The sequence below is a fragment of the Penicillium alfredii genome, assembly GCF_028826965.1.
Source record: "Penicillium alfredii strain IBT 34128 chromosome Unknown utg000009l_segment0_segment0, whole genome shotgun sequence".
Lineage (NCBI taxonomy): Eukaryota > Fungi > Ascomycota > Eurotiomycetes > Eurotiales > Aspergillaceae > Penicillium > Penicillium alfredii.
The window spans coordinates 471,552-499,535 of NW_026622706.1; the positions used below are offsets into that span (position 1 = coordinate 471,552).

General features: G+C 49.3%; 14 protein-coding genes across 14 annotated transcripts; 8 read left to right on the plus strand and 6 right to left on the minus strand.

The window, feature by feature from the left end:
- Nucleotides 1-1,221: 1,221 nt before the first annotated feature.
- On the minus strand, nucleotides 1,222-3,738 carry NUU61_006090 (putative homeobox and C2H2 transcription factor; the record flags this gene model as incomplete). Its single annotated transcript, XM_056656618.1, has 1 exon — nucleotides 1,222-3,738. The coding sequence occupies one exon, from the start codon at nucleotides 3,736-3,738 to the stop codon at nucleotides 1,222-1,224; it is 2,517 nt and encodes an 838-aa protein (XP_056509418.1).
- Nucleotides 3,739-4,156: 418 nt separating this feature from the next.
- Nucleotides 4,157-4,351, plus strand: NUU61_006091 (uncharacterized protein; the record flags this gene model as incomplete). The annotated part of the gene is made up of 1 exon (XM_056656619.1): nucleotides 4,157-4,351. The coding sequence occupies one exon, from the start codon at nucleotides 4,157-4,159 to the stop codon at nucleotides 4,349-4,351; it is 195 nt and encodes a 64-aa protein (XP_056509419.1).
- An 839-nt stretch (nucleotides 4,352-5,190) lies between these two features.
- Nucleotides 5,191-5,604, plus strand: NUU61_006092 (uncharacterized protein; the record flags this gene model as incomplete). The annotated part of the gene is made up of 2 exons (XM_056656620.1): nucleotides 5,191-5,537; nucleotides 5,568-5,604. 2 exons carry the CDS (start codon nucleotides 5,191-5,193, stop codon nucleotides 5,602-5,604), a joined length of 384 nt encoding a protein of 127 aa, XP_056509420.1.
- A 724-nt stretch (nucleotides 5,605-6,328) lies between these two features.
- NUU61_006093 (WD-repeat protein) lies at nucleotides 6,329-10,593 on the minus strand (the record flags this gene model as incomplete). Its single annotated transcript, XM_056656621.1, has 3 exons — nucleotides 6,329-8,746; nucleotides 8,850-10,393; nucleotides 10,491-10,593. 3 exons carry the CDS (start codon nucleotides 10,591-10,593, stop codon nucleotides 6,329-6,331), a joined length of 4,065 nt encoding a protein of 1,354 aa, XP_056509421.1.
- Nucleotides 10,594-11,045: 452 nt separating this feature from the next.
- NUU61_006094 (uncharacterized protein) lies at nucleotides 11,046-11,923 on the minus strand (the record flags this gene model as incomplete). Its single annotated transcript, XM_056656622.1, has 2 exons — nucleotides 11,046-11,427; nucleotides 11,484-11,923. 2 exons carry the CDS (start codon nucleotides 11,921-11,923, stop codon nucleotides 11,046-11,048), a joined length of 822 nt encoding a protein of 273 aa, XP_056509422.1.
- Nucleotides 11,924-12,774: 851 nt separating this feature from the next.
- Nucleotides 12,775-13,856, plus strand: NUU61_006095 (uncharacterized protein; the record flags this gene model as incomplete). The annotated part of the gene is made up of 2 exons (XM_056656623.1): nucleotides 12,775-13,114; nucleotides 13,225-13,856. The coding sequence occupies 2 exons, from the start codon at nucleotides 12,775-12,777 to the stop codon at nucleotides 13,854-13,856; spliced, it is 972 nt and encodes a 323-aa protein (XP_056509423.1).
- Nucleotides 13,857-13,933: 77 nt separating this feature from the next.
- NUU61_006096 (aspartate/glutamate racemase family protein) lies at nucleotides 13,934-14,611 on the minus strand (the record flags this gene model as incomplete). The annotated part of the gene is made up of 1 exon (XM_056656624.1): nucleotides 13,934-14,611. The coding sequence occupies one exon, from the start codon at nucleotides 14,609-14,611 to the stop codon at nucleotides 13,934-13,936; it is 678 nt and encodes a 225-aa protein (XP_056509424.1).
- A 193-nt stretch (nucleotides 14,612-14,804) lies between these two features.
- On the plus strand, nucleotides 14,805-15,992 carry NUU61_006097 (putative ubiquitin-conjugating enzyme; the record flags this gene model as incomplete). The annotated part of the gene is made up of 4 exons (XM_056656625.1): nucleotides 14,805-14,866; nucleotides 14,923-15,017; nucleotides 15,080-15,855; nucleotides 15,912-15,992. The coding sequence occupies 4 exons, from the start codon at nucleotides 14,805-14,807 to the stop codon at nucleotides 15,990-15,992; spliced, it is 1,014 nt and encodes a 337-aa protein (XP_056509425.1).
- Nucleotides 15,993-16,551: 559 nt separating this feature from the next.
- On the plus strand, nucleotides 16,552-18,389 carry NUU61_006098 (uncharacterized protein; the record flags this gene model as incomplete). Its single annotated transcript, XM_056656626.1, has 3 exons — nucleotides 16,552-16,833; nucleotides 16,886-17,296; nucleotides 17,403-18,389. 3 exons carry the CDS (start codon nucleotides 16,552-16,554, stop codon nucleotides 18,387-18,389), a joined length of 1,680 nt encoding a protein of 559 aa, XP_056509426.1.
- A 204-nt stretch (nucleotides 18,390-18,593) lies between these two features.
- NUU61_006099 (uncharacterized protein) lies at nucleotides 18,594-19,450 on the minus strand (the record flags this gene model as incomplete). The annotated part of the gene is made up of 3 exons (XM_056656627.1): nucleotides 18,594-19,097; nucleotides 19,200-19,383; nucleotides 19,440-19,450. 3 exons carry the CDS (start codon nucleotides 19,448-19,450, stop codon nucleotides 18,594-18,596), a joined length of 699 nt encoding a protein of 232 aa, XP_056509427.1.
- Nucleotides 19,451-19,993: 543 nt separating this feature from the next.
- Nucleotides 19,994-21,448, minus strand: NUU61_006100 (putative CUE domain protein; the record flags this gene model as incomplete). Its single annotated transcript, XM_056656628.1, has 1 exon — nucleotides 19,994-21,448. The coding sequence occupies one exon, from the start codon at nucleotides 21,446-21,448 to the stop codon at nucleotides 19,994-19,996; it is 1,455 nt and encodes a 484-aa protein (XP_056509428.1).
- A 3,658-nt stretch (nucleotides 21,449-25,106) lies between these two features.
- On the plus strand, nucleotides 25,107-25,536 carry NUU61_006101 (uncharacterized protein; the record flags this gene model as incomplete). The annotated part of the gene is made up of 2 exons (XM_056656629.1): nucleotides 25,107-25,171; nucleotides 25,392-25,536. 2 exons carry the CDS (start codon nucleotides 25,107-25,109, stop codon nucleotides 25,534-25,536), a joined length of 210 nt encoding a protein of 69 aa, XP_056509429.1.
- Nucleotides 25,537-26,048: 512 nt separating this feature from the next.
- Nucleotides 26,049-26,264, plus strand: NUU61_006102 (Zinc metallopeptidase; the record flags this gene model as incomplete). The annotated part of the gene is made up of 1 exon (XM_056656630.1): nucleotides 26,049-26,264. One exon carries the CDS (start codon nucleotides 26,049-26,051, stop codon nucleotides 26,262-26,264), a length of 216 nt encoding a protein of 71 aa, XP_056509430.1.
- A 479-nt stretch (nucleotides 26,265-26,743) lies between these two features.
- On the plus strand, nucleotides 26,744-27,894 carry pex7 (putative peroxisome biosynthesis protein (Peroxine-7); the record flags this gene model as incomplete). Its single annotated transcript, XM_056656631.1, has 2 exons — nucleotides 26,744-26,907; nucleotides 26,970-27,894. 2 exons carry the CDS (start codon nucleotides 26,744-26,746, stop codon nucleotides 27,892-27,894), a joined length of 1,089 nt encoding a protein of 362 aa, XP_056509431.1.
- Nucleotides 27,895-27,984: the final 90 nt, after the last annotated feature.

A 27,984-nucleotide genomic window follows, 5' to 3' on the forward strand; every position in this document is an offset into this window, starting at 1 on the left:
AAGAAGAACAGCGATGCGAACAAGATTGCGACTGGGTAACACAACTTCCTCATGGATTGCCATGGCTTATATACCGGGCAGAGAAGAAACTCCAGAAACACCCCCCGGGGGTACATGTGTCGTGATTTCGCCTGAAGGGGGTTCTCATGCAATCCATGGCTTCTTGACAGGGGCGGGCATATACTTCCAGCAGGTCGCAAGCCTTCCCCCAACCCCCTCACCTCACGAACAAAGAGCAAGAGTAGCTCCCCGAGGTTTCCGTCGGGGACCATAGACCCCAGCAACATTCCGATGCTGAAGAAAAGTGCGGTATGGTAGTTCATCCGACCGTCGATCTATTAGACCGGGATCTTGGATCTTGATCTGCAACGAAGCCAATAACACGGCACGAGATTTACCGTGGCGCTAGCGCGGGACCCATCTCTCGCATCAGGTGTCTCGATGTGGTAAAGGGGTGATTTCTGAGGTTGGATGGGTGGGCCCTGGATCTGGAGACAGGAAATGACCACAAATAATCACCTTCATAATAATAAATGGATAAAAAGAAAATCAGCCTACGAGGTGATAGCGGTGGGGCTGAGCCCTGACGTGTGTTGTAGTTAGCAGGGCACGCGCAGCCCTATCTGGGCTGGGATATGGCATGTATGAAGCCTCGGGAAACTGAGATGCCCAGGAACGAATGATGCACGATGAACGCAGAGTTTCCATAGCTGTGGGAGCGCCTGACTCAGGTCGGCACTCTGCATGTAGACCACGCTCGACCAATCTGCTGGGTTATCGACAAAGAAAGAAAATGTCGGTTGGGATCATGATCGCTGAGTCAATCGCCAGATCCCAGGGAATCCCAACCTCAACCCTCATTTTCTCGTTGTACACCCAGGACCCCACGTGTCTGAGAGTGGATCAAGGTACGCAATGCTATGAATCACAAAGGCATCGTGTGCGAGTCGAGTTGCAAACGCAACCAGCCCTCCACGAGGATGAGAGACGAAAAGAGAAAAGGAGAAATGAAAAGAGAAAAGGAGAAATGAAAAGAGAAAAGGAGAAATGAAAAGAGAAAAGGAGAAATGAAAAATAGAATGAAACGCTGATCGATTTTGTAGCACCCTCTCAAACATGATCATCCCGTATTATGTATGCCCTGTACGCAAAACCCTAAGAATAGTTCCCCGTCAGAAATGGCAATTTTCCTTCCACCGATCAAAATAATAGCCACAAAATTCAAAAAGGCCCATCAAGAACTGCAGACATGCCACGTTGGGTGTCGGACGCAGGAGAGCCGTCGGCTTTGGAATGGGCGATGGGAACGGGGGAAACAGGCACACCCGGCGGGGGCTGGACGTGCGACCATCCCTGTTCCCCAACATTCTTAGAGCCCTCGCCCTCTAATTGTAAACCCTCCATATCATCAGCGTTGATTTCACTGTAGCTGTCGTTTAGTTGTTGCAGAAACACCGGATCAAATCCCATTTGCACCAACGGGTCAGCTTCCGCGGGCGCAGAGGATGACTGAGGCGCCGCGAGGCTATTACCCCAATCAGCTGGAAAGGCGGGCTCGGCACCAGCTGAGATCACCCCTGTACTCCCAGCATAACTGCCAGATAGACTTCCAGGCCCACTAGTCACGGCAGACGAAAAACCTGTTGCGGGGTAGGCAGGACTTTGGAGGCTAGGGCTAGAGACGGGGCTATGAAGGACGCCGGTGTTCCGAGTCAAAAGATTGCTGTCTCGGGGAGGCGCCCGCAAGCCACCTTGAATGGCAAAGGGGGGCTGCATGTTCAGATCCGCAAAGTGGATGCTGTCGTTTGGGACGGCACTCTCCAATCCAGTATCCCGCTTCAAAACACTCAGCCACATGGGATTGTCGGCACAGGTTTGATTCCAAGGATCATCACATCCATAGATGACTCGACGAGATTCTGCCTGGAGCATCTGATCTGTTGGGATGATCCCTTGAGACTTGTTGTGGTGGATGTAAGCGGTGAGTTCGCGTGACAGACGAAGATAGCAGTTTGCGTCGTTGGGAACGTTCAGCTGGGGCGAGGTGCCATCTCCTTCAGCCTGTGCAGTAGTCCAGGGATCGGGGGATCGCCATTCATAGTCAATCAGGTACGGTGGGATGGCATTCTCCACACGATTCTGAATCGAAGGCTCAAAGCCCCAATCGCCCTGCCATTGAGCCATAAAGGCCCCGTTCTTGAAATGGCCGGCGAGGTGGTCTACTCGCTCTTTCCAGGTTTCAAAGACGGCACCACAGAATCCACAGCGAGATTTAATTTGCGTGATACTACTTTGCCATTTCTCCATGCAAGGTTGAAACTTGACATTGTGCATCAGTCGGAGATGTTGATTGAGGTGGTCCTTGCGGTAGAAGGTCCTCTCTTGCAGCGTCTTCTCTTGGCAGCTCATGTAATTGTGCGTTTCTAGGTGTTCACCATCTGGGTTAGCTGCCAAGCAGAAGACACAACGAGGTGTGCCGTGGTCTTCAAACACGCCTCCTTGAGGAGAGCAACTCCACTTATCCAGGATGAGGTGCATAGATTTTTCATGGCGTTGCCAATCGTACTTGGCCGGGAAGGAGTCGGTGCAAAAGGTGCATTGGTAGGGACGAACAGCCCGAGCCTTCTGATGATTAAATGTATTGACAGGCGCCGAAGCCTTACGGCGACGACGACGTTCTTTGCGGTCCATTGAGCTAAAGGACCCCAAGGAGGAACGATGAGAAAAGGCCGAAGCAAAGGAAAGGTCAGAGAGTGAAGAATGACTGGTCTCCACACTACTGGCCGAGGGAGTATGCAATTTATGTTCGGAACTGGCATGGCTTGACTCATTGTTGCTGGACCCCGGCGGACGCCTCACGTGACCAGGGCGCTGACGGGAGGGATCGAAGGGTGGGTTGGCTAGAGCGCGGTTGATATCGCTGATCGTGGCCGGTTCGTTCTCAGGGGGTGAGTACTTCCAACGTTCCAAAGGTGTCATGAGCGACACGTCTGCGGGCTGCTGGCCGGGGATGTTCACGGCTCCTGGAACGGGAGCACTGGTGCCCAGGCGAAATTTGCCGCGCCTTCGGGCGTTTGCGAGCCAGTTGGAAATCTGAGTTCTGGTCAAGCCTGTGTGTTGCTTCAACTGGTCTTTTTCCTCCTCTGTGGGATATGGGTTCTCGTTGTGATCTCGGAGCCAGCCCTTCAAGAGATTGACAGCATTGCGCGACAGCCGAGCATTGCTCTTACGGGAGCGATCAGAATCATCTGCAAAAGTGCCATAAGAAACAGACTTGAGGACTCTCTTCCCCGTCAGACTCCCGGTGGGAATGTAAGTGTTCTCAGACACTGTATGTAGAGTCTGGAGAAATTTGCCCGGGACTTTGGCATGTGTGAAACTGCATTCGCGGTAGAGAGAGATGCAGCAAGTGCAGCCATTCTGCATCACTCCGCGCTTGGCCACGAAGCAGTCCAGGCCCATACGACGACAAAATTCACAGGGCTCTTGGGCCCGGAACATGGGATAGACCCCGTTATCTTGGTCAGGCGGGAGATTCTCTTTCAACTGCTCCGCCTGCACCGGCACCGGCACCGGCAAATCGTTGGGAAATTCCAATGGCTGGTCTTGGAGCAACGAGTCAAAGTTGGCCGCCCGTTCCTCAGCGGAATCATATTCAAGATCAACCGAGGCGACATCGTCGTCTTGCTGGTTGGAACCATGGGCTGACGAGGCCCCTTCAAAATCGAAATACTCCATGTTGCGGACTGGTATTCGCCAGGAACACCGCACAGGAGAATGAAGATGACTTGCCTGAGTAGAGCTCTGAGGGCAGAAATAGGTAGCAGAATAGGAATAGGGAAGAGTCGGTCAGATGAAAACCCTTGGTCCGGGGTAGAGAGAGAGGGCCGGGTGAATAATCAATGGTGGAGTCGGGAGCAACCTTGGAACCACCACATGCCGCTAAGATCAGCTACGCTTTCACTCGGAGTATCGGTCCCAAGTACGAGGTATTCCCAGACATAGACGACTAAGGGAAACCGATAAGCATCAGTCATAAAAAGTGCATAATGAGGGGGTCTGGGCACATGAGCCCCTCTCGTATCCGCATGGCTCGGAGGGTCGGGATTGCCGATAGGAGAAAACCTTCCTGGACAAAAGGCCATGGGTTCACGTCATGTTCAGTGAGGACCGCCGATTCAGCTGGTGGATGTGTCTCGGAGAGGGAGTCAAGGTCCGTGGAGGATCAGAAGTCGCGCCCTTCGGTGACAACGCCAAGCCTATTTGGGTTAAGCGTGGGCTGCGGGGCCTCAGGAATGAATCACCCCCCCGCGATATCGGAGAGACAACTGTCTTCTCCAGTGCTGAATAGTGCAGGAGAAATACACAAAGAGAAATAAAATTAAGAGTAACCATAGCCTTGGATATAGTTCTCAACTGAAAATCCTATGTTAATCAAGAATGGACACACCTATCCCAGAATGGATTTCCCTGGAAAAGATATAGAAATGAGTATTTCTTTCCCCTCCTCTAGATTATTCCATTGAGATGTTCCAAGGTTCCTAGACCATGTGCAGATTATGAGAACCAATGGGGAATCAATTGGCGGTTCTCTTCAACTACACAACTTTAGGGTTGTAGGGTTTGTCGATGTCACAGCAGGGTATTCAAAACTGGCCATTGTTGTTTGATGAAGTAGACGAGGAGCCCCACGCAGGATATCTCTGATGCTTCCAGAGACTCAAGGGTCACACTTCAACCAATCAAACTTTTCCTGCAATTGCCGGGCAAATAAACAACACGGAACCACAGCAAGCAGCCACTGTTATTCCCGACAAGAAATCGTCGGCCCGATCGGGCAATCCTCAATACCTTTCTGTCTCTCTCTCTCTCTCCGTGGCAGTGTTATATACAATTGCTGTGATTGGAAACTATGTCTATGTGCGGGGAAGCCAGGGGCGATTATGCGGCTTTTTCTGTTCTCTCGGGGACCCGAGCCTCGTCTCTGGCGGCCGTGATAGGCACCTCTTCATACTGTGGATGCGCCCGAGAAGTCTCATGACGGGCACGTCACAGGCAACAGCAAACCTGCTATAAGAATCATTTCCATCAGGCTTTAATCAAACTTCGCAGTTTTGTGATCTCGATTCCCGGCTTCATTCAATCGCCTTGTTTTTGCAATTCGCTCGTTTTTATATATCGATACGCGAAATGGCCGCAGTCGCAGAAGCTAAACTGGATCTGCGGGAATCCCCCGACCAGCTATGGTGGAGACAACTTTTTTGGGATGATATGGATGCCGCCGCAGCAACCGGCAATGGAAACGGTCCGCATAAAGAGTGTCAACTATTCCTGGCCAACACGGAGCTTCGCCTAATCACCGACGTGAGCAAAAGCCAGCATGATCGGGAACAAGTCGCCGAATGGCTCGTTATGGGTTGGGATAAGGAGGGAGAAGGGGTCTGGGTGTGGGAACCTAACCCACGCACCTTTCAGCAGATCCTGGAGATCTATCATACCCGTGGCAGTTATTGCGGCTGGCTGGATGCTCTGGAAAGGTGCGGTGCAGTCCATTACAAACACTGTAGGTCGATTGATAGTCCCTGTGCTTGGGTGTCGGCATGAGATATGCTGATCTTTCTACCCCACATCGAGATAATGATAATGGGTGGACTCGTGCTGTTTGTGCTCAGATAACTGAGGATGATCCTAACTGGAAGCCTTATGTTCAAAAGAAACGCTATCTCGACAGGGGGTCTCTCTAGAGCTCGTGTGAATTAAACTGTGATTACATCGTATATAAGGGGGGCTTTCGGTGGTTGTCTCTGGTTCATGTCTTGTTTCAATTTTCTCGATCTTTAGATAGGTTGTTCTGCATTAACATTTTGAGTCTAACCATACTTTGAGACGGGGAGTATACTTGAGTGCAATCTTTCGTTGAAAGATGCTGAACTCGCGGTGGTTTCTTTAGAGGGAAACAATAGACAGACTGAGTCATGACAGGTATCTCCAGCACGTTGCTGAGATCAATTTTGATTGACATATCTCGTTGAATCAACTTAGCTATTTGGGTGTCTTGGAAAGGATGAAAGAAAGAAGAGCTAAAAACAACCAAGTAGTTGGATAAAAATAGAACTACAGAAAGGAAAAAGCCTATCTAGATTATAATATGCTGAAGTGCGTCTGAATATCCGGGTCTAGGGACCCGGCATTATTCGAGCAATATAGCAAGAACCTTCTAGACTTCGCTTGTTGAACTTGTTTCAAAGAAATCTTGGGGTATATCTCAAAAGCTCCAACACTGAGTGAAAGTGATAAAGTAAGCATTCCAAAAGCCGTGGGTATCCTTTCAAGAAGTTGCCAAAGCACCGCCTGTCATACACTTCGCCGACGAACTCAGCTGCAAAATCGAGCCACGATGGGAAACATCCGTGAAAACCATGGTGCTTCCGTTGACAAAAAGAAGAGCCTCGCGATAGTCCGGAGGAATAAACAAAATCTCTTCCTCATTCTCCCGAACCCAAGTCCCCGAGGCGAAGACCCGAGGAGAGAATCGCCCTGTGTCCGGAAGCAGACGAAGCAGAAGAATCCCGCAATCGGTGATCAAGTACGTGCCGCATGAGGAAAAGGACAGATGCTGCAAGGGCGTGTCTGTCGTGGTTACGCCTAGTGCGCTGCACGTCGCCACATCCCACAACCGGACTGTCTTGTCATCGCTAGAGGCCAGCCATTTGCCGTCGGGTGAGAAGGCCGCATGTTTCACGTTGCCGGAATGTCCTTTCAAGATTCCTTGTACTTCCGAGGCCCTTATATCCCTATCCTGGGTTTCGGTGAGGCTGAGACTACCAGTCTGGCTCCTTCTCTCTATCACCTCGGTCGTTTCGTCGCTCGTAGTACCATCCTGGGTGGATTGTGGAAGGGTGCCACAGAGTCGGATAGAAGACAGTTCAAGTATGGCCAGTAACCTGCTGCCGGGTGAAAATGCCATTCGCCCATCCGATGAACTCGGTATAGTGTGTCGTTCTCGACCTGTAGCCGTATCCCAGAGTCGCACTGGATCGCTCAGGAACCCAGCGGCTAGTAGTTTTCCATCCGGTGAAAACCGCAACGATGCTACCCACTCCGAAAACCCTGACAGAACAAGTCGCACCGTTCCTGTTTCGGTATCCCAAACACGGATTGTTTGGTCACTGGAACCGGTAGCCAGCAGCCTACCATCAGGTGAGAATACCAACGCTACCACCCCAGCCGAATGCCCTTTGAGAGAAAACTTTTCTACGCCAGTTGCGATGCTCCAGAGACGGGCTGTTGTGTCGTCCGAGCAGGTGGCTACCAGCCTGCTATCAGGAGAGAAACCTATCGCCGTGACGAAGCGGGAATGTCCTTTCAGCGTACATCGCTTTGTGCCTGTTGCTGTATCCCAGAGATGGATTTGGTTGTCGTTGAGGGTAGAGGCTACCAGCCTATCGTCAGGTGAGAAGACAAATACCCGCGCCTCGTGGCGGAAACCTGTCCTTTGTTGCTGCTTGATATCTAAAATGAAATGCAAGAACCAAATTGTCTTTCTGTAGCCGTCGGCGTGTAGGGCCCAATAAAGCGGAGATTCCATTCTCCGCAGTGCATCGAGAGAACCTCTCAAGTTAAGCCTCTTGGTCGGCGCTGTACTTGCCGTATCCCAGATCCGGACTGTCTTGTCGTGCGAGCCAGATGCCACCAACGTGCCGTCGGGTGAGAATGACACTGCTGTCACATAGTCTGAATGGCCTGCCAACATTCGCTGCCCTGCATCGATGGCCGTTCCCAAGATCCAGAGCATTTTGCCATGACACCTGGAGGCTAGTAGCTTGCCATCAGGCCGGAATGCTAGCGTTTCAAACGATCCGAGGTAAAATTTTGGTGCGCGCTTCTCGCTGCCTGTTGCGACGTTCCAGAGACGTATGTTTCGTTCGAAAGACGCAGAAGCCAACAAGCTACCATCAGGCGAAAAGACCACTGCATTTACATCATCCGTATGGCCTTTGAGCCTGCGCTGCTCTGCGCCCGTTGACACATTCCAGAGCCGAATGCTTTGGTCCTGAGCACCAGAGGCGAGTAAGCTACCATCGGGCGAAAAGGCCACTGTATTCACGCGGTTCGTATGACCCCGAAGGGTATGTTGCTGGGTCCCTTGCGCCACGTTCCAAATTTGAATCGTCTTATCGAGAGTGAAGGCTATAAGCCCACCATCGGATGAGAATGCGATTTGAGAATACCTATCGCAAGGCAGGACGTGCTGCTCAGTACCCGTCACTGTATGCCAAAGACGTATCGTCTTATCTCGGGCGCTCGAGGCGACTATAGTGCCCTCAGGGGAACACGCCACTTGTGTGATTCTGCTGGAATGCCCTTTCAATGTGCGTCGTTGTGTCCCTGTTACTGCGTCCCAGAGTCGCACGATATGGTCGACACATCCAGTGGCCACAACCTTGCCATCGAACGAGAATGCCACTGCCGTCACCCAGTCCGGATGACTCAAAATCTGCGAATAGGGACTCCAGTTTTCGGTAACGGAAGGAGATTTCACCACCCAGGTCGGGGTTTCGTGAGAATGAAGTCTCTTTATAATGCTGTTTTTTGGGCTAAACAGCAGTGCCGAGCAGTACACTTGCAGTGGTGCTTCTTCGATGATTGAGCTATGGCTCAGGAGAAATCGCTTGGCATCGTACACCATGGAGTGTAACCGCAGGGGAGCTCTGATGGCAGACCCACGCATCCATTTTGCCGTAACCTTAGCACACATGGAACACAGGGTACGGCGTTTGGCAGCATTGCCTTTCTGGGAAGAGTTAATAAGCTTGATACGTTAACTAAATTGGGAGTGAGTTACTAACTGCTAGCATTTTCTCGAGTTCCAGGATCATGGTAACACCGTCGGGTAACCGGCCCATCAAGGCAAGGGTCTCAAGCCAAAAGAGATACCGAGTCTCAAAGAACTCCATGATATCAGAATGTTCTCTAGGGTCGATGGCACTCCTTCGGAGATGGTAAATCCAATAGCGACACGCATATTGAACAGGAACGGGAATGCACTTGTCAACATTGACTTTCGAGACAACACGGGCGCGTGTACCCGGTCGTGAAAGACCACACATGTTACGCCGTAGGTGACCTAACAGAATTCGGAGACAACGGGTGAAAAGGTCACCGTGTACTTCTTCAGCGTTGATCGAGTAAGTAGCATGCGAGCATCTCGATGGATCGAGGAGGAAATCACGAAATGACGGATGAACAAGGCGGATTTGCCGGTGCTGCGGAACATCGATGACAGAATGAAGAGAACTTAGTATTGCAGCAATCTTCTCTTCCGTCTCCTCGACCATCACTGCTAGATTGGCCATAGACATTGCATCAAAGAGCACAACAATGGACCCAACGATGCGATGAAACAACTGGCGTAATTTGGTCATCTCTGGAGGTTGCAGGTGCGCCGTGAGAAATTCTGGAAATGAGTAGCTCAGAATTGTGGTGTACATCTGGTCTAGCTCTTTCTCCGGCTCGACGGAAGGATTTCCTGCAGTCAGAAGAGAAAGGAGGCGGTCGCCAGCAACCACCTGCCTTCCGAAGCGAATAGTCCGGCAAACAGTGACAGCGTGAATGAATAGTCCATTAGACCTTTCAACTAACTGTTCGATTGTGTCATCGGACAGGAGATGGTGGTCCATTCCTGACCACTGTGCAATGTCGGCGAGCTCGTGCTTGTAATAGAGCTCCAGGTCGTGGTTGACAATTGATTGTTCAATGTCATGGAGGATGAAATCTTGGCGGGCCAGCAAAGAAATTCTGTTAAATCCGACATTTATTGGTTGACCAGGCCGGCTGGTAGCGAAGACTCGGAGCTCGACACTCTTGACCAGCGTGGCAGCTTGCAGGCATTGGATCAACCCAGAGACTTCTTCTTCTCCTTCACACTCGTCCAGCGCATCGACCACAATCACAAGCGGGTGCGGAAAAGCAGCTCGGCTCAATCGTGATAGCGGCTCAAGGACGAGCTTTTTCCACTGGTCGTTTAACCCTAGGCTGTAAACACGAGGGTTGGACACAACTGCATCCGAGATGTAGTTACGAAGCTCCGGCGAGAGGTCTGCAAGGTGGCTTGCGATTGTCGGTGCAAATCGATTTACCGATGCAAGGTCACCGCCACCTCGTGCGAAGAAAAAGCTCGCGGCGAGACGACCACAGTCATAATACTCTCGGGCAATTGTCAGAGCAATGGTAGACTTCCCAGTACCTGCCATGCCTTTCAGCCAATATATCGGTCGCTCTTCGTTGCCATCCGCCCAGCTTTTGATTTGATCCAGTACTTTGCATCGAGTGCCGCGCAGACACAGAGATGCATGTTGTTTGCTGGCGGCGTTGAAGGCGGCGTCTGGGAGACCTTCGGGAAGTTCTGGTGGCCTATGAGGGCGCTCTGATCAAGTTAGGAGAAATCGCAAAGTCGCGATGAAAATAGAACTAACAGACTCAAAACTCACGATCGAAGTGGATGTCTCCATTGACGATCCCTTGAAAGGCGAAAGCACCGTTTGATGCGTCGAGGTTGCCGAAGTACTGCGTACTTTGCCCTGGAGCTTGCATCGCGACACCTGGCCAGTTACATAATATTGGAATACCGAATCATTCTTCTCCCATTGCGGATGGGACTGAGGAAGGTACTGGGTGAGAGGGGAGGAGGGTCAAAGCTCGTTGAGGACTCGACCCCTGCAGCTGCGGCTGAAAAAACGTGGCGCGTAGCCACGCAGACTGGACAGCGCGCGATAAGTCTCGTTTTGGCTCCTGTTTTTTTCATACTATCTATAGCTTTTGACTTTTCTTCTGTTGGTGATTCTTCCTTGTACTTTTCATATCTAACTTACTATAGGTTGACCCGAGGGACTTTGGCTATTATCGTGAGCAAGATGCGGCCACCTACTATGCGCACCTCGGTATTTCGACTTTGGTCTGGCAGAGATCCTTTTTGGGCAATTGAAGACAGAGAATAGAAACTTGGTACATGTCCACGATTGCAATACATAAGTATGAGTGGTCGATCATTTCCCAAACATCACAGCAAAAGAAGCAGCGTCGATCTGGCCTTGAAAGGCTCTGCTACTCTGTGTAGCAGTTAGATTGCCAAACGACTGTTCAGCCTTACCATCAACCTGACCAGCGATTCCCTGCATGGCTCCAGAGTTGTCACTGACCCGCAGGTCACCAAAACTCTGCCCAGTTCGCTTTGCCTGGGTTGCGGAGAGGGCGTCTTGACAGAGTTGCTGAAGCCTGTCGGTGAGTTGAATGCTTCGTTCGTTTTCTGTCACTTCAGGTATCTCCCTGTTGCGTAGTTGCGCACCAAGATTAACGAGGGCTGTTTCCTGAGCCGAAAAGCGATTACCGAGACGGTCGATGTCCTCCGATGTATGGCTGGAAATAATCCTATACATTGTCAGATCAAGTCGGGGCTTGTCGGCGTCGTTATACATAGAGCGTACAGGGTGATCGAACCCAGAACCAGAGATACGGTTCTCTGGCAGTCTCCCAGCTGCTGGTTGAACCGGTTGATCTTCGATTCGCGCAGCTGTGCTGCCAATCTGTCGCGGGTACTGAATCTCTCCTCGGTCGAATGCTTGGTGACCTTAGCGATCGTTGCGCTAAACCCATCACAGACCTCTTGAGTTGATTGAAGGGTGTTATCGAGCTTAATCGCCCGCAAGGTCGAATCGAGCACGCTGGGTGACGCCCTGCGGTCATTTCCAAGCGTCTGTTCCAGAGCTTTGAGGGAATTCAGGGTCTCTGAAAGAAGGGCTTTCGAAGCGGCGATAGCTTGAGGCGCCTCTGCAAGGCCGTCGATGAAGCTGGAAGTTATCTTGCAGCTCTGCGCCGCTGCAGTCACCAGGGCGAGCACACTGGCTGTCACACTAAGCGGATCCATAGTAGTCGGTGATATGCTGCGATATGTTGAAGAAAGATGAAGTATTCCACGACAGGTAGCCAAAGTTGGGGGGAGGGGATCTTTATGGACAATAAATAGAAGAAAAAGAGGATAAGGAAAGGAATGAGAAGATATAAACCCAAGACAGCTCCGCGCCTGTACACGTGGCAGCCGCATCCTTCACCGGCTGCAGGGGTTTGCGGGCCCAACGGGCTTTGTTTATGTTCATAGATGATGGACCAATGCGACCACAAGGCAATATAAACAAACTCGTTCAAGCAAGAAAAATAGACGTGAGCTCGGAGTCAACAAAGGATTTCATTTGGTACGTGACCATTGAATCCTGATATATCAAGCCTGAGTGATCCATCGAGTCTAGCTCGTCACACTTGGTCTCATTACTGGGAAAGAAATGGTGCGAGATCTGCCGCAGCCCTATATGACTCCACGAAGATAATGGCGTCTACTTGGTCCACCGCCAAAGGTATTGGAACAATAGTCAACATCCTGAGGATAAATAGTAGTAGTCATCGTAGCCATGCATAGATAAAAATAAAGCCTCTTAAACAAGGCTATCGAAATCTGGTCATTACTCTCTACATCTACAGTTGTTTCTATCAAAAGACACGATCCTCTCCAGCCCCACGTCTCTTATCGATCAGACTGGCATGTGAAACTGGAGATTCCGGCTTCTGCACGAGAAGATGCAAGACCGTTATCTGTCATACGAGGCACCCTCGACAATAACCCATCGCCTTCCAGCTCTGATCTGACTCCTCTCAATTCCCCTGACTCTGAGACTCTGGGTTTCACCTCATCGCAAACACAGCAAGAACAGAAACACACCATCCATGGCTTACTCCGGGCTCCCCCTCTTCCCGCCGATCCCAGCCTCAATCCGGCGTCGCATCCTCCACCTGTACTCCTCGCACAGGGCTGCACCCAAGAGCCACGAGTCCAGCAGGGATCCGCGACGGGGGCTGGTGGCTTCGTCGGAACCACACCTGTTGTGTCACGATCAGACGTGGGCGCCAGCCACACCCGAGGCGCGGCCTGCAACGGCCAGTGGCGATTGGGACTCGTTTGATTCTTCCGCTTCTGGAATATCAGACAGCCCCCGGCTCGACGGGGCAGGATGCCCGGTGAACTATGAAACGCAGTCGGGGTTGCGATGGAACCGTGTCGTTCCTGGTGAGTTCCACATACGCCCTCCTTGCACTGCTGATGGAAGACGATTTCGGAAGGGGGGGGTGAAGATGATATCTCATTTTGAGAGAAACTTTTCTTATGTTTTCAAAAAGCATTCAATCTCTTGCGCAATGCCGGGTTCGAGGCTCAGCAGCCACATGCCGACGGCACCCTGGCTAGATCCCTTTATCTCAATGCGCTCGTCTATCTGCTGGAGGCCCTGCCTTCTGACCTCACGCCTGAAGAGACATCCTTGCTCCAGCATCACATCCCGGACTCAGTCAGAACATCTCCAGCCTCGTGTCCCCAGCCAGACAGTGAGCATGTCGATCCCGCTACATCCTCCCACTCCCAACTGCCCGCTAGATCGTACCTCCACAGACTCCTGGCTTGTATGATTGTGCAATTCTGTCTGCTGGTACGGTTTCTGCTCCCTTTTGCCAGGCTTTTGCTGCGTCGGCTATACGAATATGAGCGGTCCCATCGCATCACTGAGCGCATTGTCACAGCTACTCTGGACACAGCCGATGGCTTGGGCAAAAGCAGTGCCCAGATTGGGTCTACTGTGCTCAATATGAATGAGGGTCGGGTTGGAACTGCGGTGTCGAGTGCTGCGGCTTGGTGGATCGAGGGCGTGGCGGGTGGAATCTATGAAGGGGTAGGGGAGGGCATGCTGCATCTCGGATTACTGGGACCGGGCTTGGAGTTGAATCAAGTGTCAATGCAAACATCACGTAGACATTGATTCGAATACATATCTGTACTCGCCGCGCCAGATGCAACAACTATACATCCATGCCATATACAACGCTAACAAACCATTTATTCATGCGCATGGTCAAGCGCTGCATGAGCCAAAACCCTGGTGGTATCCACGAATTTGGTCTGACAGCTTTCTTCGGTCAGAACCAGCGGCAGCTCGGTGCAACCGAGGATGATGGCATCACATTGCGTCGCCAGCTGCTTTGCAATGCGCTCCAGCTGCTGGCGCGAGGGATCAAGGAATATGCCCCGGATTAACTCGTTATGAATGATATCCATCACCACATCCTGGTCAGACTGAGAGAGGTAGACAGTGGTCATGCCTCTCTTCTCCAATGGTGCATCAAAAATGCGTCTGGTGATAGTGGGAGTTGTGCCGAGCACACCCACGCGCTGGTAACCATGCTTTGTGCAATACTCCGCCGTCACCTCGAGGATACTGAGGATTGGAATCTGGGACTGGGCGGCGATCTCGTCGAAAACAATGTGCATTGTATTGGCGGAAATGATAGCAACGTCGGCACCGGCTTTCGCGATACGGTTGATCGAATCGCTGAGCACCGCCGCCAGCGAGTTGAAGTCACTTGTTTGGACAGCCCGGCCAATTTCCTCGAAGAGTGGCGTATGTGTAGCGATCGCAGGGTAGGCAACACCTCGCCTGGTTGCTTCTCGTCCGATCTCTTGATGGCAGACTACCCCACCTTCGATGGTGGGAATGCAGATGCCGATGGTCTTCATAATAGGCGGGTTGGGAAGATGTTGAACGATGGAGACTCTTCAGCCGATGCAGTGGGTTTGCATTCTGAAACTTCAGGTCTTCATCGTGTGTCATCTCGCTGGTTGTCCCTTTCACTTCAGATCGATAAGGATGGCTGATAAGCGATCTCTCCTTTCTCTCCAACTCGACTGTCGACGGCCGACCTCCTCGACCATGTCGACCTTTAAATTACCTTCCATTCCATCGCTAAGAAAGCAGCAGCTTCATCTCGAGTTGTAAGACCTCAATGGCGCCCCGCATCACTGAGACCTAAGGTATTGACCATCTGCAGCGCAAGCTTGAGGCATGCACCACCACCCGGTGTCTATGTGACCCTTGCACCCGGGGATCCCACGCTGTGGAATGGAGTCATTTTTGTTCGTTCCGGTGAGCTTCAATCTGACGGAAAGCTGCCCAACCTTCCACTGATTTCTCGGCCCCATCCCCAGGTCCCTACGCTTCAGCCATTCTCCGCTTCCAGATCCGCTTCCCCGATACCTACCCCGATCTCCCGCCGCTCGTCACTTTTACGACCGATGTGTTCCATCCCCTAATCGTACCCCTTACCACATACACATTCAGCACCAGCTCGCCGAGTGATAACCCGATCAGCGCGTCGGACGAGGAGCGGCTACCACCGGGCGGATTCAGCCTGCGCCATGGGTTCCCACATTGGTTTGGCCGGACAAAGCGGAGTGGTCTGAGTTCAAGAGCATCATCACGGAACGTGAGCGGAAACAGCGCACACTCTGGGGGAGAAACGGCACCTACCGGCCCCACAATAGATGGCGAGGCACTATCTCAGGCAAAGCCATCAGCGGAACCGTCGAGCGACCCTGTAGCTGGCGAAGAGCAATCGCTGAAGAATGATGGCAATGCTCCTGTTGCCCAGGTTCCTTCGGCTAACCGATTCACAGAACCAAAGAAGATTGTCCCAGTGTTGACCATCCTGAATTATATTCGCTCCACATTCGACGACGAAACTGTTTTGGACGCCCTACCTGTTGAAGTAGCAGGCAACCCAGGGGCCTGGCATGCGTGGAAGGCACATCGCCGAGGTGGCAGCGGCCTGGGCGACTTGAAACGGGACAGCCCGCATGCTAGGCAGCCCGGGGATTGGCATTGGGATGGGATCTGGGCCAAGCGGGTGCAGCATGAGATTGAGACATGCCACTCCGACCCCATGTTGTTTGGAAATGCTGCTCGTGGAGGTGGCGATGAGATGGTAGGTTTCTGACTGATGGGTTATATCTGGTGCAGTACTAATCCGAGGGCTCTCAGATACGATTCTCGCGGATGGATGATACAACATTGACTTCGGTGAAGGAGTTGATGGCTGCGACAGTTGGAGAAGGAGCATGAACACAACTTCAGAATATTTTTGTGTCGACTATACCCAGCAATGCCATTTGACGTCTTAACCCGTCACAACCTTGGAACCGTAAATATCAGCCTGCTCCTTCCATTATCGGTTTGTTGATCCCCCAAAATGACCAGAAAACGGCAATAACGTTGGCCGCGTCTCGATTTGGCGTCGGCTGCTTCTATCACGACGTCGCAGACTCTTCCTGGCTCTCCCAACATCTGCTGCATTGGTACATCTTCCGCACAAAATGACCAATACTTTATCCATAGATTTTAAGAGCTCAGCCTTACTTATCGCATTGGTTTTGGTTCCTATTGTCATTCTATTTTGCGCTGTGGCCGTGGCTCTTGCTTGCTCCGACTTCTGGGGCCGTCGATCTTGCAAGCCTTCGTGCCCTTCGTGCTTCCGTTGGAGGAAAGGTCATCGCAGGCAAAAGACCAGACAGTCCGACCCCGAGAGCGGCTCTACAACGCGACAAACCGAATCGTCGGGGTTCGAGCTCGAGTACGAAGAGCCTGTCGTCGGCAAGGACCACGTTTAGAGCACCTCGAAGACATGGAGGATACCATGCCGGAGCCGCTCATTGTCAAAAAGCGCTCTTGTCGCGGATTCAGTTCGGTGTCCACCTCGTCCTATCCGTCGATTCCTCGCCGGCAGTCCTCGCTTTCTGCGAGCGCAAGCTACGATTCCAATGGCCCGGCAACGTCGACACGGACGCCATCTCTCAGCGATAGTCTCTATCAGATCGATGTGACCAAAGTCCGAAAGGCCGGTGCAGGTCTTCAGAATGGGTTCAAGAGCGGTCATGACGCGTTGGAAGACCCATTCGTGGATCAAGTGATTGCTGTTCCACTCCGGGGCTTGTTTGTACGCTAACTGATTGGCATAGGGCCTCCAATCCAAAATCGCGGCCTGTGAGAAACGCAAAGCTCTGGGCAAATTCCGAGCCATCCCCCAAGTACTTGTGCGCTGGAGTTCCGGGTCCTGGGACTCGATAGATCCGTGTCTCTCGTCACGCTCATCAACCAAGGAATTTCTCAATACAAAATTCCCCACACTCGTAGTTCAGGATTCTTGTCCACCGAGTTTGGTCCAGTCTCTATCAGACACCCAGCAACAACCAGGTTCCCAGTACTTGAGTCCAATGGATCTTCCCATCTCGTTTGCCAATCTGCGAGCAGCTCCAAATAGCCCGAGCATCGGCATGAATCCCCTGTCTATATGGACAACAGTCGAGGTTCTAGCTGATATCAGTTCGATTTCGCTCCCAGACTCTTCAACCCTCGCCCCACTTGACTTGGTTATCCTCTTGGATCGGTTGTAGGTTACCCCCAGCCTGCGTGCTACTGTCAACTGTTTAACATATTGTGGCTAGACAACACCCTTCTGTCAGTCGATTGACTCAGATAGCCCTTGGGGTCTCAGCCATAGCGTCGAGCCTAGTATATAACCACGACAGGATCGCCTTGGCATGCGTTGACGGGAGTTCCAAAAGCGGTTTCGAGATCCTGCTCCCTCTGGGATTTCACCATTTCGAAACGTCCCAGTCTGCGCTGAATATATTTGCGTCTCGTCATGTATCAAACAAAAGGAGAGGGTCTCCAGATTTGGAGTTTGCCATCAGCCAGGTCTCTCAGCTCTTTTGCCACTCTCCGCGACCTGCCTTCTGTCATTTAGTATTCCTTTCTTCCACCCCCCAGGGTCATTGTTCAATGCCTGGGATTGACAGATCTATCGGCTTTCACACCATCACTCCTCAGACTTGTTCTCCGCTGGGAAAAACATCCCACCCACCTGGCTGGCATATTTTCTACGAAATCACCTCAGATGATGCGCCTCCCAGGGATATCTATCTCAGCCAAAAAGTCTCAAAGGCCATTCGACAACTTCGGACCGGAATCAATCCTGGAGCCATCTCTGACTTGAACCTTTCTGTCATACCTGGTCATGGGTGTCAAGTTCAATCAGTATTGGGAGATTGTCAGCTCACACATCTGCGACCAGGAGAAAGCTGGGTCGTCCCGGTTCAAATCGGTATACCGGCCGCTGACTTGCAGCGCTCTCGTCTGGCTGGATGTCAAAAAACCGACCAAGATCATCATCCCATAATCCGGGCTTTACTCAACCAAGTCAACACACTCTTGAATGAGCATTCCTCAATGGAGATTGGTCAGCACGTCTTGACAGCGCACCTCGAGTATAAACACTCCTTCTTGCCAGAACCCAGCGCTGTTCACCTGGAAGCTGATTGCACTATTCTTCGACACGCGGACCGTACCTTGGGTGCATCATGGAATGTTGGAAAAACATTGACTACCGAGGCTGACGAAGAAGATGATTGTTCGAGTATCAGTCTTGGATCTTCGATTGAAACTCCCTCCAGTCTATCTTGAGGTTTCTGTGGCTTGACTCTATACGCTATTTTTATTGGCCCTCTTGTTCTCCCAATTGCTATCGGTTTAATCAAAGGTCCAGTCATCGTGTCTGTATAGCCTCGAATTGAGAAATGCCCATATTGTCAATTATTAACTGGGTTGCTTCGCTAATCTCTCAAATACGACTATAAACATTCCCGGCAATCCGCCACGTCTCCTTGATCAGGATGTGCACTTCTCGCCAATGCCATACGCCGGCATCTGCGTGTGCCCTCCATGCAACACAGGCATGACAACTTCATTCCCAAACCGGCACACCTCATTCAGCACAAGCAGATCCAGCGGATCCGCCATGTAGTTGCAGTCGACAACCGGGTTATCCAGCGGATCTGCAGAGTGCAGCGTGACAGAGCCCCGCGACTTCGGCGCAAAGAGCTCCGCAATCATCGAGAATGCGTGCTGGTGGTTGGTTGGGAACTGGTTGTACTGTTTTGGGCCACTGTAGCACTCAGTCGTGAAAAATTCGATGTTCGGTTGCTTGGGTGTTAGGCCCATTGGGTCGCGGTCGGATTGGCGAGGGGCGTTCTGCCAGAGGGGTTCATTTTTGAGGTGCTCGTCGAGGCGGGCGAAGGCGAAGGAGCCGAAGGGGAAGGTTGATAGAAAGCCATTTTTGTAGTCTTGCCATTGCTTGTAGGTGGCGTTGGTCGTCGTGGTAGACGTGCGTGTCTGTTGTTAGGCCTTTTTGCTCGGTTTCGTAGAACATGAATACAATCTGTGTTATCATGTTCTTAGCTTCATGCTTCTTTTTTTTGTGGCGGGTTTACTTACCAGATGGTCCATCAGGTTCTTGTCCACGCCTGGAGAATCCACCATGCATGGAATTCCGTGCCGGTCCACCTCCTCTCTGGGACCAATTCCCGAGCGAAGCAGAATGGCTGGGCTGCAGTATGCGCCGCCGGAGATGATGATTTCTTTTCGCGCAGAGAATGTCCTCGAGCGGCCATCTGTCAGACTATATAGTCATAGGTACCTTCAGTCTTCGAAGAAGCCATGATCAACGCAAGATACCTGATTTCCATGCAAAAGCACTAATTTTGGCGCTCAACAGCCCAGCTCTCCTGGGGGCGTCTCGGTCTTAAAGGAAGTATGTTTGTGCAACGGAAATGCGCGGGGCGAGTCCCGCACAGCCAGAAAGAAAAGAGGTGAAGAAGACAGTCTTGCTGAGTGTGACTGAGGTGTGATTGGATCTGCTCTTTTCCCCTGTAACTAAGCTGCGAGGATCCATGGCGGATTGAATCTGGGGGTCGTCCGGGGAACAAGCTTGTATAATGGAAGAACATGGAGCGGAATCTGGGGAGGTATACACATTCTCCACTAGAGACCCCGCATGTTCTATCCACTCCGGTGGTTGTGATCTCTAATACTGCTATTCCAAACAGCTGATTCCTGGGATTTCCCCTTGTCCGCGGTTTTGATGTGCAGAGTCGAGGAACTGGAGGGGCGTGCTCACCTTCCGTTCTTCTAGTTGATCGTCCTATCATTAATTCAAAATAACTACTTCACGGACTGCTCTAAATACAACTCGCAAATGACAAATCAAATCTTATATAGGAGCTGAGCCTCTATTGCGACGCCGAAAAATTGGCCAAAGTCGGCGCTTCGTCGTCATTCCGTCTCTGATCCCACACCGGATCGCCATCGTCGTCAAACTCGGCCCATTGGAAGAACGAGCAGCCCTGCTTGCCGGGCGTAAAACTAGCATAGCATGTCCACATATATCGTCCCCGCGACTCTGCTTTGCGCTGCGCACACCGTAGAATCGCATGCATCCCGCACCGGCATCGCGGCGTATATCGGGGATGGAGAGTATCGCGGTACCATCGGTAGGTGATATTGATTCGTCGGTTGCCAGCAACCGGATGAGGGGAAATAGTTGGTGCTGGGGTGATGGCATGCTTCCACTCTTCCTGCATCTCGGCGTGCATGACCAGCAGAGAATTGTGCGGGAGATGGATAGAGATCTGGCCTTGGGCGTCTGCGCGGGCAGCGGATGCATTATGGTGCTCTCTTGATCTAGATTTTGAAGGCGAGTCTTTCTGTTCGAGTATTGATTTGCCATCTTTGTCTGTTTTATCATCCTCGTCTTGAGCCACGACTCGCCGCACTCGAAACTCTCGCTCCACTCCTAGGCTGAGACTGCCAATTACTGGATGTGGGCCGAGGTAGGTCAGTTCATCGGAGTGAAAGCCCACACTTTCTGCAGGGCCGTCGTAGCAGTTGACGAAGGCTGCGTTTGGTCGCCACTCCTTCGGGGACTGGTACTTGAGCTTCTTGCCTCCCGGATAGACCTCACAGATCCGTTTCTGGATTTCGGCGTTTACGGTCTGCTGCACTTTACGTGACACTGAGCGCAATTCGGTGGTAGCCTGTCGCACGTTTGACCGGTATGTTCCGCCGTACGTATACTCAGAGGTCTGCTGTCGATACTCCTCGAGCGTCGACACATACACACATGCTGTATGGGGGCTCTGCACCGTTCGGTTGAAAAGCTGGAACTCGTATCTGGAGAAATGTTGCGACTCTTCTAGCAATTCAACAAGAAGTGCGTTTGCCTCTTCAGCGGGCAAGAAATTGTGGATAATTGTGCACGGCGTGGAAGCGGCGATGTCTTCGGGTGCATAGAGATGCAATGTTTTTCCTTTTTTGATCGCTGGCGGCTTTTTGATTTCATTTTCTTGTTTCAGAACTCCGTTTTTGGTTGTTGTCACAACATGGGATAATAGCGATGTCTGCACGCCGAGCGATGAGCCCGACGTAGCTCGCTTTTTGGTGGCTGGTGAGAGTACTGCGGAGCCTTGTGATGAAAGCAGAGATGAAGCGGCCTCGACCGACCCGTCGCATGAGACGAGAATATCCAGGAGCTCCTCTTGCTTGGTTCTCGGAAAAAGAGATATAAGCATTGCCAGCTTGAGATCAGTCGAGTCCTCTGTGTCTGAGGCTCCGGTCTCGCCATTATTGGGTCTGGATGTCTCCGGCGTGGAAAGCCGTGGTCGCTTTCTTGAAATGAAAGCATCCATCGGTGTTCTCTGAGCTGCCATGTAGACCACCCATTTGCATGGAAATTGAAGAAGAGCGATGTTTCGCGATGAGGACGATAAGCCCATCACCTGATTGACCGCGAACTGGCCAATCATACACCAAGCCCATAGATCTACTTCCTAGCGCTATATAAATCAAGAGAATACTTTGGTTTCCTGTGCTACCGAGTACCCCATTTCCCCTCTCCCAGATATACTCGCCCCTCCCTATGATCTTCCATCAGGCATTTCGTCTGTCGAAGCCCATCAAACACCTCGACCAGTGCTGAAAGCGCCACACTCGTCCATCCCCTGTATATCCCACGGGAATTTCCGAGTCCATATGGCTCATTATTCACATCGATCTCGGTTAAAAAAGGCTGATCCCCCAGCCGCGTTCAGGATAGTTTTCCTCGACAACCTTGACCCAGCATCGGCCCACGTCGGGCATCCTTCTCTGCCAGAGCCGACATATTTAGCACGCATGTTAGGTGCGAGAGCACCGCATCATCGACCATCATAAGAATTCGACCCCTATACTCGCACTCGTATTTACGAGCTTCATTCAACTGCTTAATAGGGGTATAAGAGAATTTATAAAGCATACCCCTTCGATACCTCTATCAATAATCTAATATACTATTAAAAATGAGAGTAAGAGGTTTAGTATTTACTAAAAATATCGCTCCGGAGCACCTCGCAAACTTAATAAAGATAATCGCGATCGAATATATAAGAGAGCTACTACCGACTCTTACGTACGCTAATAAGACTTACTCGTTGATATCGATTATAAAGTTAAAACGATATCAATTCGACAGCTTTTAAATAAGATAGGGCTTCGAAAATAGCGGTAGCTTGATCGATCTGCTTTAGATAATAAAACTATAGCAAAACGACTTTATTAGGTAAAAATATATCAATATTTTACTCCTAAAGATTAGGCTCGTGTTTATTAGTCTAATTAATATACTATTAAGCGAGGTACTAGTTATAGAAAGCCTTATATCTTTAATCGACCCTCGTAGCAGCAAATCGAGCGAGATATTTATAAAAGGTTATATAGAAAGTAAGTAAAGTAGATATTTTAGACTACTTTCTTTAGTAGGATTCGATATATTAATCTATAGATATTATATAATAATCTTAATACACCTCGCGGCGGCGTGGATATAGAGGTTATCTATAATTTATATAGTACTATTTTACTTACTTTATTTAGACTGGATACTATTTTTATATATAATAATACGCTAGTTTATTACGCGTATATTATACGTGAGCTTTTAGAGCGAAAGAGGGTTAATACTATAGTATAGCTACCTTATTCGCTAGGTCTTAATCTAATTAAGAATATATAGGCTTTATTAAAGACAAAAATCTATAAGCTATATCCTGATTCCTGAGCTACTAGATATATCTAATAATAGTACTATACTAGAATATTTGGTTAATATAGCGTAAAAAGCATAGGATAAGATTGAATAGAATTCGATGCTAAATCAGGTGAAAGCTATTATCGAAGTAGGGGTTGGTGTACTAAATATTAGTATAGTACTAGTATAGGGGTTAATGAAGAGATTTTTTACCTGGCAGAATACCCTACGCGGCCAAAAGTCTGGGTACACTCTATAATTCAGATTTACCCTACTATGTGTTAAAAACTGAATAACTCCTCTAATATTAATTAATATAAATTCATACTAAATATACAAAGAACATAGGTTAATATCTAGTATACCAACCCTTCGCTACGTGTATAGCAGCTATTCTACGAGGTATTAATCTAATTAAGCTATTAATAACGTTTTAATTAAATAGTTCCTATATTTTATATATAGCTTTTTTTTAAGACCTTTTAATTTAATCTAGATCTTCTATTACCTAGCTAAAGATATAATTAAAGAATTTTAATCTTTAGAAGTCGCTATACTAGTTCTATAGGGTTAAGATTAGGCGAATATAGAGGCTAGTCGATTATCTAAATCCTATAATTTTAGAATTATTCTTATAAGTTTTCTACTATATAAATATTTATTTTATTTTATTAAAATATCGAGTATAGTTTATATATTAATAAAAGACCTTTTTCGAGAGTATTAAAGTAGAAATTTATAGTATAATCTTACTAAGATATATTTTATCGTGATTTATAATTATTATTTTTATTTAGCTACTAATCTAGATTCTAGCCTAAATTATCTACAAAATATCCTTATTATAACTTATAAGGTTTATAAGATTATTTTAGTAGGCCTTAGAGATAAATCGAAAGATAAATTAGACTTTATAATTCGATATTTGTTAGACTAAATATTTATTAGAAAAGATTAGATTCTCCTAATCGAAAAACTTATCTATTTACGTATAAAAACGTATTTTTTTTTATATAAATAATTTTAATAAATATATTTATTTCTTATTTTTTTTTTTTCGAAGCCTATAGCCTTATAAAACGCGTCGAATTATTAATCGAGAGAGTAAATAAAGAGTATTTATTTTAAGAGCTCTATAATTTATTCGCGGGTTCTAATAGATTATCCGATAGATATATCGAATAGTCTAATCGCTAATCTTAGAAGGTCTATTATTTCTAGGCGATGATTTAAGAGTATAGTATTACTAAAAACGATCGCGAGTCCGGTAAATTATAATATAGCTAAAATATAAATCGTGAGCGATTTTAGTAGGACTTAAGCTATTTTCGAGAGCAAAAATAATCGCTACATAAGTGGTTCCTAATAATTTATTGTTTTGCCTGCGATTTGCACTAATTTTGTATGGTAGAGAGAGAAGAAAAAAGGTGTTAGAATATGGATTTTACTAAAATAGGGTGCTGTACCCAGACTTTTGGACCCCGTTGTATATAAATAGTATGTGGGTCAGGGGTAGGGTCCAAAAACTTTTGATCAGCCACTGTACTTGACTAGCAACTTTCCCCTCTCTCGACAACCCACTTTGTGTCAATTAGATCTCAACCCTGGCATTGTCACCGCAACGATGCGTATAGAAGTGTCATTTAGCCTTCTGCTTTTGCTGGTGATATCCTCCCAGGCTCGATACCTTCCAGAGTTAGTGTTCCGAGTTCTATTTATAACCACAGGGCGTTGAAAGCAAAGCCAACAGAGATCTAATGATGATGTGAATCGATAGCTCTTCCATCACCAGCAAGGAAACAATCCTTAAGAACTCCCTCAAGCGCGATGATGCTCCTCCAGTCCCACCAAGATATTCGAAAGGCAAAGCTTTCTATTACGATGGATGGTTGCAAAACCATGTCGACGTGGAAGGGTTTGAGTCTGTTTGGAAAAACCTCTATGATATCCTAAACGATATCGGCCACACCAATGCCGCAGATCGCAGATACCAGAGATGGTTTGGTACTCCTCAGGGATCTGGGGAAGAGCGTCTGGTGCAAACAGTTTTCGACAGAATGCACACAGCCATCTCTCCAACAGGATCATGGAATGATACCGATCGAAAAATCTGGATCACCAGATCCGACTTTGCTGAAGATTGCCAAGCAGAGAGTGCTGGTTATTCCTTGCCTGTCTCTCAAGTGAGAAAGAGGAGCGACTGGTTTAATAGAATCAGCAATCGCGATAAGATGAAGGACCATGACTATTTGATTCATGTTTGTCTGAACCAAGTACCAGTCATGCACGACAGGCAAATCACCGAGTGTTCTCAAATCAAGAACCGTTACGTCAACTTTTCTGTCGTGTATGAACTGGTCATGACAGTACTACACGAGCTAATGTGACCACTACCACTTCACTTATAGTCAGAGATAGCATGGTATTAACTAACAACCTTATCTCAATAGACATTACCCTTTCATTGGAGACATAACGATGAGGGAATGGGAGTAAGTGATCTTTGGTTCTTTTTCTGGAATATCCTTTGCTTCTTATAATAAACTAATGTGTTCAACCTTATTTAGACAGAGCAAGATCTTGCAGAACGATCAGGAGGTTTTAGACCCTTACAATGCCACCAAAATAGCCAAAGAATGCGGTGTGATATGCAACCCGTGCCGCTCCTTCAAGAACCCTGAGAGCTATGCCTTTTATACTATGGTGAGATAATCCACGAAAGAATTCTGGAGTGAAAACAGCATATCTAACCAGGTGAATCTTCCAGAACGTCTACATGGACAAGAAATGCTCTATCTCTTTAAAGCCCCCTGTACCTTCGAAGAAAAATATCCAGATCCCTACTCCCTCGTGAGTATAAGGAAAATCTGTATGGATCGATGGAACAGGCTGTCGCCTAGACATAATCAGAAACTTAGCTCTTACAAATAACGTATATTATGTTATTAAGTGTAAACATCTAAGTTATCGATGCTGAGGACGATGCAAAAAGCAAACCGGAGCCAGAACTTTGAAAGCTGGCCCCTCTACCCTCATTTTTTATGTGTAGGTGTATTCACCCCTGCTTTCATGTGAGGCTCTCTTAGATCGTATCTTCTCGATCTAGAGAATGAACCTCCACCAGAGGCAGTAACGTCTGCATCTTGCGCGCAGACTCTATGCCTATTCCATCCCTGCCTACCCAGTCTTTTTTTCAAGCCTCTCGTTACAGTAAATCTTTCGAGATGAGGGAACTTGACGCCCTGATCTCAGAATACTGCCATGAAAAACAACGCCTTCGGGAGTCGGAGGCGTTCTTGATCCTGCGCAAAGTTGCCTCCATGGTCAAGCCAATCATGCTACAGCGCGTATGGAGAGTGGGCGCCTTGTGTGAGTTCTATCCGCGCCAGAAAAACCTGGTGGGGCTGAAGGAGTGCAACGGGGGATTGATCGATACTTAAATCCCCTCCTTGTGTTAATTTCACGGTTTTTGTAGTCTGATAAATTCAATCACCCCGATCTTTGTCAAATGAAGAAGTTTTGGCATCAAAGTCACCAGATATATAGTTGACATGGTTATATACAATTCCACGTTCTGTCCAAAAACTAATCCATTTTTTACAAAATGTAAAAAGTAGAAATATAGAAATATAGAAATACAGAAATATCCATGTCATACTAGTAGCAAAAAGGCAAGTCAATGTCAGCTCTCATTTACTTCGAGGTATGCCTGAGTGGAGCCTGAATATGCGGACCTCGGTCCATCGCATTTGATCCCCCGCAATCCCGACTCGATCCCTCCCCATCCTCCGTGTGCGCCGCCTATAATGACCGAGCTTTAGTTTCTTTGTGATACCCCAAATAGCTTTGAGGCTTTCTTTTTCTTTTTTCTTTCCTTTCCTCCCGTGAGTGATCGGCGTCGCCCGATCCGTCCTTCACCATGCTCCACTACCGCACACAGGGCTACAACGGTTGTGCAGTCAAATACTCCCCCTTCTTCGACAATCGATTAGCTGTTGCCAGTTCGGCCAATTTTGGCCTTGTTGGAAATGGCCGATTATATATTCTGGAGTTGACCCCCAACGGGATCGTGCCGATGAAATGGTCAGTCCCGCGCAAGACAGATTGTTCAGCACCACTGTTGCTGCTTGATACTAACGCTCCAGGTTTGCAATCGCCAGGTTCACAACACAAGACTCCCTTTACGACCTAGCATGGTCCGAGATCCACGAGAACCAAGTACTCACAGCGTCGGGCGACGGCAGCATCAAGCTCTTCGACTGCTCGGCCAATGACTTCCCGGTGCAAAACTGGAAAGAACATGCGCGCGAGGTATTCAGCGTCAACTGGAATATGATCGCCAAGGATCGGTTCTGCTCCAGTAGCTGGGACGGCACCGTCCGCGTCTGGTCGCCGCATCGCCCGCAGTCCCTCCTCACCCTCCCCACCCACAGCTGCACATACTCGGCCTCCTTTTGCCCACATAACCCAGACTTAGTCTCGTGCGTCACGTCAGATTCGTATGTGCGCGTCTTCGACCTCCGCACCCCAGCCTCTGCCTCCAACCACCTTACCGTCCAGATCCCCATCCACGCTGCTCCCGCTGCCCCGGCTATCCCCGGCCCGCCGGGTGTGCCACCTGCATCATGTCCGCCCTCCGAGGCGCTCACACACGACTGGAATAAATACCGCCCCACCGTTCTCGCGACTGCTGGCGTCGACCGCGCCATTCGGACATTCGATATTCGCGCCCCGCAACATGGACCCTTGGCTACAATGCTCGGGCATGATTACGCCGTGCGCAAAGTGGCATGGTCACCACACTTGTCGAATGTTCTTCTCAGTGCCAGCTACGACATGACCTGTCGTGTTTGGAATGACCCCTCTGATGCAGGTCCAGGCAGCGATGTGGATTTGATGCGCTCTGGTCCCGTCTCCCCGGTGGCCGGGGTGGAATTGGGCCGGATGGCGAGACATACCGAGTTCGTGACCGGCGTGGACTGGTGTTTGTTTGGAAGTGAGGGCTGGTGTGCTAGTGTTGGTTGGGATGAGAGCCTCTATGTGTGGGATGTTCGAGGCGCAATGGGATAGATGCGTGGCTCTTCGCCATTTTCTTTTATGGCTCTGGCAGGGTCCGGAGTTTGATGGTATATCTAGTCTTTTTGAACATGCACAACGTTA